The sequence below is a fragment of the Fukomys damarensis genome, unplaced genomic scaffold, assembly GCF_012274545.1.
Source record: "Fukomys damarensis isolate Sample0158 unplaced genomic scaffold, DMR_v1.0_HiC HiC_scaffold_19, whole genome shotgun sequence".
Lineage (NCBI taxonomy): Eukaryota > Metazoa > Chordata > Mammalia > Rodentia > Bathyergidae > Fukomys > Fukomys damarensis.
In genome coordinates this window covers 66,076,234-66,082,621 of record NW_022900931.1, presented here as the reverse complement: position 1 = coordinate 66,082,621, position 6,388 = coordinate 66,076,234, and the positions used below count along the sequence as shown (strand labels likewise).

General features: G+C 57.4%; 1 protein-coding gene across 1 annotated transcript in view; it reads left to right on the top strand.

Annotated features, from left to right (window-relative positions):
- Vsig10l (V-set and immunoglobulin domain containing 10 like) overlaps positions 1–5,670 on the top strand; it is an 8,863-nt gene extending 3,193 nt beyond the window's left edge. The window contains exons 6-12 of the mRNA XM_033766034.1: positions 23–92; positions 539–793; positions 1,248–1,526; positions 1,647–1,943; positions 3,385–3,498; positions 3,746–3,900; positions 4,441–5,670. Of these exons, the coding sequence (XP_033621925.1) occupies positions 23–92; positions 539–793; positions 1,248–1,526; positions 1,647–1,943; positions 3,385–3,498; positions 3,746–3,900; positions 4,441–4,521 (1,251 nt within the window). The 3' untranslated portion in view covers positions 4,522–5,670. The remainder of the gene's footprint in view (positions 1–22; positions 93–538; positions 794–1,247; positions 1,527–1,646; positions 1,944–3,384; positions 3,499–3,745; positions 3,901–4,440) is intronic.
- Positions 5,671–6,388: the final 718 nt, after the last annotated feature.

Here is a 6,388-nt window from a genome sequence, read left to right as displayed (position 1 = left end):
CGGGGCCAGCGTGGGACCCTAGATTGTGGAAAGGTCGGGAAGGCCTAGAAGTGGCAGAGCCGGCAAGAGGAGAAGCGGACATGCACGGGCAGGTGACGTTCTCAACAAGGAAAGCAGCGCAGCTCCGTGGCAGAGCGGGAGTAGCAAGGGGACTAGGTTGCCTGGGCCAGTGTGACCCGCAAAGGGAGTAGCTCCCAGGCCTCAGTCACAGACCGAAGGGGTGGAGTCCACACGAAGGGGTGGAGCCACAAGTCGAGTGGGCGGGGTCACCGAGGTCGGGGCGGGGCTATCCGGAGAAGGGGCGGCTCCGCGTGGTCATCAAAAAGAGGCGGGGCAACTGGCGGAGGGGTGGAGCTGGAAAGGAAAGGGCGGGTTACGTTTGGAAGAATCTGAGGATACAGTTTTCTTAGGAAGGAGGAAGGTCAGAGCTGCTGCGGCTAAGCGGGCAGCCACTGGGGACAGGAGCGGGGTCAGCCTCGGGGGCGGGCATACGCCGGAAAGGCGAGACCACCGACCCCGGAGGCCCCTCTCTCTGCAGATCCGCCCCCCGGCTCCCCACAGTGCTCGGTCGAAGGGAATCCCAGGGACCGCAGCCTCCGCTTCCGCTGCTCTTGGCTCGGCGGGGTTCCCGCCGCCTCCCTGGAGTTCCAGGGTCTCCCCCAAGACGTCCGCGCGGGCCCGGCGCCCTCCGTGCTCCAGGCCACCGTCCCCGCCCACCCCCGGCTCAGCGGCGTCCCCGTCACCTGCTTCGCTCGCCACCTGGTGGCCACGCGCACCTGCACTGTCACCCCGGGTGAGGGGCCGCTGAGGCCCAGGAGGAGGGGGATTGTTTCTTTGGTCCTTGGGAACCTGCGGGGCTGGGGGTGGGCGCTTGCTTCCTTACTGTAGGAAAGAGGCGGAGCCTGGAGAACAAGGTTTTTCCTACACCTGAGGCGGGGGGGGGCGGGATTTATTCCACGAGGACTGTCACTTTCTCCCCCTGTATTCAGAGAAAGAATTCATTTGGTTTAAAAATTTTTAGTTTTGAAACTGATTAACTTTTAAAGTACTTGAGGATAATGAGTTTGCCAGCCCAGGGCCTGGCCTGCAGTAGGTGTTCAGTGTGTGTACTGAGGGTTAATGGGTGGGTGGGTGAGTGAACGTGAAGTTCTTCCTCACTGGCCACAGCTCAGGGCGTCTCCACTACTAAGGAGAGGCGCGGACTTGTTAGGGCGTGATTCTTCTCACTGGGATTTTCGCCCCTACAGAGGCCCCCCGGGAGGTGCTGCTGCACGTGCTGGTGGAAGAGACTCGCTCAGGGGAGGCAGAGGTGGTCCTGCGGGCCTCTGGCTGTCCCCCACCCTCCCGACCTTCCTGGGCCCGGGAAGGCAGGCCCCTGGCTCCGGGAGGCGGGGGTCGCCTGCGGCTCAGCCAGGACGGGTGCAGACTCCTCATTGGCAACTGCAGCCTGGACTGGGACCTAGGCGATTACTCCGTGCTGTGCAGCGGGGTGCTGGGGGCCGGGGGCGACCAGATCACCCTTATTGGTGAGCCTAAACCTTTCCAGAAGCCCGGCCTTCCAGGCCGAGGCCCCTCCTCCCTCAGACCCCCGGGCCGGGCCAGGCCAGCTCCCCTGTACACCCCAACACCCGCCCTTCTTCCTCCAGGCCCTTCCATTTCCTCCTGGAGGCTGCAGAGAGCCCGGGGCGCAGCAGTGCTGACCTGGGATGTGGAGCGCGGGGCGCTGATCAGCCGCTTTGAAATCCAGGCCCGCGCAGAGGGGGCGGAGCGCAGCAGGACCACCGATTACAGCGACTGGATCTCCCTGCTCGTCCTGGGGCCGCAGGAGCGGTCAGCCGTGCTGTCTCTCCCCGCTGGGAGCCCCAGGACCTGGGCTTTGCGCATCCTTCCCCTACTGGGGCCGCAGCCGGGGACTCCATCTCAAACCCGAATCTACCAGGCAGGTGAGCCGGGCTGTGGGCACCTTTCCCGGGGCTTCCCGTAGTGCTCCAAGCGTCACTCCAGGCTGGCAGGTTGGGTCTCCCTTCTCCCTCTCTTGTACTGTCCCCTCTGTAGTGCTGGGACAGTGCACTCTGACCTGGGTGGCTTGGAACAGCCGAAACATACTGTGTCGCAGCTCTGGAGGACGCAAGTCTGATCTCCAGGCATCCTGAGGGCCGGGCTCTTCTGGAATTCTAAGTGGGAGCCTCCCTTTCCTCTTTCGGCTTCTGGTGGTGGCTTTCCTCTTCTGATGAGGATGCGTGGGGCAGGGACCACGCTAAGGACCTCGTGTGGACTTGGTTACATTTCAGAGTAAGGCCGCATTCACAGGTCCAGGGGATCAGCGCCTCGATACACGATGTAGCTTCTGCATAGCAGAGGGTCTCCGGTCTTAGCCACTGAGCCGGAATTGTCCCCTGCTACCCAGCCCGGTGCTCTCTCTGGGACTCCAGACCGTGGATAAGCCAGTCCCTCCCTACCCGATGTTTTATCCTGGCGGTCCTGTTGGCATCTTAATGTCACGTGTCCAAAATAGACCCCCTGATGTTTCTTTGGCTAAGCCCCCCACCCCATCCTGCTGAATGGTGCCGCTCAGGTTCCCAAAACAACCCTTGCCAGTTACCAGCAGGTTTGGTCAATTTGCTTTCCAAAATGCTTTTTCTAATCCATTTTCGTTTTACTTTTCCTCTAATGCCCTGGTCAAGCCCAGCGTCCTCTCTTGCCTACACTGACACCACCACCACCATTTACCTGGTCGCTGTCCACTCCTGTGCTCTCCTGTAATCCATTCTCCAGGTAGACTTCCAAGTGCGGAAGTCGGATGTGACGTCATCCCACTAGAATCCACGCCTCCCCTGGGTTCCTGGAGGCCCCTGCTAATCCCTGATTTCACCATCTACCTCGTCACCTGGTTCCCTGACCTCCGCCCATACTGGTCCTCAGCAGAAGGGGAAACCTCCCTACCTCTGAGCCTTTGTGTTTCTGTTCCTCTTCCTGCAGGACCATCCCCGGGTTCGCCATGGTGGCTTCTCTGGGTCCCCGCACCCTTTCTAATCCTCACCTTCCCTCCTGTTACTTCTACTAAGGCACATTTTTTCCTTCTTCATACAAGCTGCAATTATGCTACTTGTTGCTCATTTATTTCTGCCTCTTGCCACAGCGCTGATGCCCACAGAGGTGGGTACTTTGCCTGTCTTGCCCATCAGTGGAGTCTCCGCTCCAGGGCCGGTGCCAGGCACACGATGTTACTCAGCAAATGCTAAATGAACTGAGTGCTGGGGTCGCAGACCCCTCGGTCCTGAGAGGAGTGAGCCAGGGGCCTGCACTACTGGGATGAGTTAGGCGCTTAGGAAACTTGGATGCAGCCTCTCTCCTGCTCCCTTGTGTTCCTTCTGTCTCTTGCAGGTCCCATCCTGAGTCCCGGGGCCATCGCTGGCATCGTCCTGGGCTCTCTATTGGGCTTGGCCCTGCTGGTCATACTCATCCTCCTGTGTGTCTGCTGCCTCCTGCGATGTAGAGGTGAGTGAGAGTTCTGGGGGAAGAAAGATGTGCCGACTGGGAGGATCCTCAGAAAAGGCCCAATCAGAAACCTGGCTGAACCAATCAGTGCAGCCATAGTTCCACCGCCCTGCCTTCCTGCCTCTATCTCAGCCAATCACAGTAAGGCCCCTCCTCTCAGACTAGCTTTCCTTACTATTGGCTGAATCGACATGTTGGAGCAGCCAATCAGATGTTGTTCCTCTTTCCCTCTTCCTCTCCTTCCCAGGAAAGTCTAATTTGAAAAAGAAATATCCTCCAACCTTGGCACCTGCGGTCACCACACCAGAAAAGGAGACATACGGTGTGACCCCAGTGCAGACCCCACAACTGCTGCCCTTCAGATTTCTGCAGGAAGACCCCAGCCCAGCCAGGGCCCATCCAGTGAGTACCGTGCCCCTGTTTCCTCCCAGAACAGGGCAGAATTTATTACATAGTTAGGGAGATGAGATGTTTTCGGTGCCCTTCCTTATTTTGTTCATTTGTAAAGGTGATAAAACCTTGTCCCTTTATTTAAAAATACATAAATTGGACAGAATCCAGGTGTGGTGGCACACACCTATAATCGCAGCACTCTGGGGAGGCTGAGGCAGGAGGATCATAAGTTCAAACCCAGCCTGGATATCTTAGTGACTTAGTGAGACTCTGCCTCAAAATAAAAAATTAAAAGGGCTGGGGCTGTAGTTCATAAAAAATTGGGCAAGACTTACACTTTCTCTGTAAGGCGGGACGGAATTTCCTCCTTTCCCCTCTCAAGTTGGGTTGTTGTCTGCCTGGGTCTCCAGGGGTAGCTCCACACTTTTCTTCTCCTGGAAAACCAGGGGGTTTTGAAAGACCTGAGCGAGGGCTGGAGAAGGTGAGGTGGGAGAGTGAGGGCATGTCCGCATTGCCGTCCGAGGTCACCCCTGCCCACCTCTCTTCCAGGCTCCCGGCCCCAAGGCCCCCCAGGTGGTCATCTCTCCAGCTGGGGGCCCCAAAACTGTCCGAGCAGCCACGCGGGTGTGAAGCCACACCAGGAGCCGACTCTGCCCTGGGCATCTGGGGCCAAGACTTCCAGTAGGGCCTGCTGCACCTGGGAGTTGGACCCCAAAAGTGAGACTTCCCGTCTTCCTCTCTGGTTGGAGAAGACTCAGCCTGTACCTGTGCATCCAAGCGGCGTGGCCCGCACAACCTGAGGCCCTGCAGCAGACAGGCTGGCCTGCCGTGCCGCTCCCCGCTGGAAGCGGAACCTGGCCGGGTCTCTGGCGAGGTCCCTGGCCTCCCTTCTCCTCCGCTTCTAGCTCGGCTCCCAGAGGCATCATGGAAGGCAGATCAGATCGCCTCTGTCGTCTCTTTCAAGGCTTCCAGGGCTGCGAGCTGCCTCCCCGTCAGGTGTCACCCAAGCCCTCCTCCTGACCTGGCTGTGGCAGCGGCCGTGACCGCCTTCCTGGCACTGACCCCTCCTCTGCAACACAGTCTTCCTCCCCGCCTTACTCTGCTTCTCCAGGGCTTTTCCCAGACCTGTCTTCTCTCCTCCCTTACTTGCAAGTTCAAGGCAGCCATGCCCATCACAGGAGACCTTTTCCTTTACCTGGGTTGCAGGTTACGTCCTGGCATCCCCGGACGTCCCCCTGCTCATCTGCAGATGTGTAATTCCTCAGAAGTTCACGAAGACTCAAACTACACCGTTATCCGAGCACTTAACACAGGCCTGGCACACACCAGACAGTCAGTACGCCTCGCTGACTGATCAGGGGTTTTGGTGCCAGGCAAGGCTGAGGCTGCCTGTGCTCTCCCCAGCTCGGTGCCTTCCTGCTTCTGCTGGGTTTTGAATTTAGGGAGTGGGCACACCAGTGAGCAAGAAACAAAAATGGTGACAAGAAATATGAAGGTAGGTGGCTTCATCCTGGCTCAGCGACTCAGTAGCCCCATCGTGGACCCAGAATCTTTGAAATCTTTCAGCTCTGCCACTTTTTAGTGGGATGGCTTAGTTTCTCCCCATGTTGCCTCCTGTAGTAAAATGGCTGCTGCAGTTCCATTTGTCACATCTTCACATACCAGTATCCAAAGACAAAAGGAAGAGGGCATGGCTCCCTTCCTGTAAAATCAGGTTTTTCTCTCTCTCCCTTCTGTGTGCACCCAAGCAAAGAAAGGGGAAGAAAATAAAGTATAGACAACCAGCACATGTCTCGGGGCAGGACAGGGCAGGGAACTTCCCATTAGAAGTTAGGGTGGAGTATAGCCCTGGACTGTTGGGAGTTTTGGGGTAGAAAGCCCTTTTCCCTCTCTCTGATAGCAGGTAGATTTTCATTTTCTTTGGGTCACCAGAGACAGAAAACCCACCACACAAGAGTACACACACGAGACTTTATTGCTTGTGTAAGTGAATGACAGCATCAGGTACACTTTGATCCAGCTGCTCAAATCATGTCCCGGGAGATTCAGATTGTCAGCCTCTGCATTCCTTGGTGCTGTTCAATCTCAGCCTCCACACGATATCTTCCCGGCTACTGCTATCCCTGCAGACTCCAGATTTCCACTGGGTTGAGGACAGCTGCCTTAGAGGAGCCCACCACCCACAGAAGAGCACCCTCTCATTGGCCCAAGCAAGTATGTCTGAGCTGATCACATGGTGGGAAGAGGCCCTGCTGAGTGGTTTAAACCAGTCAGGGGCCAGCTCTCTAATCGGCCAATTTCAAATCTACCAAAGAGAAAGTAGAGAGCAGGAAAGTCGCTGGGGTGGTGCGTGGAATGACCCTTGGGTCTTCACTCACCCGGTTCCCTAACCACACTGACATCTGTAAGCAGAGACTTTGGAAAAAGGCGTTTATTGGTGTGGCGGTCTCAACACTCCCCATGAATTGGAACACACGGCCCCCAGGGCCCCCCACCC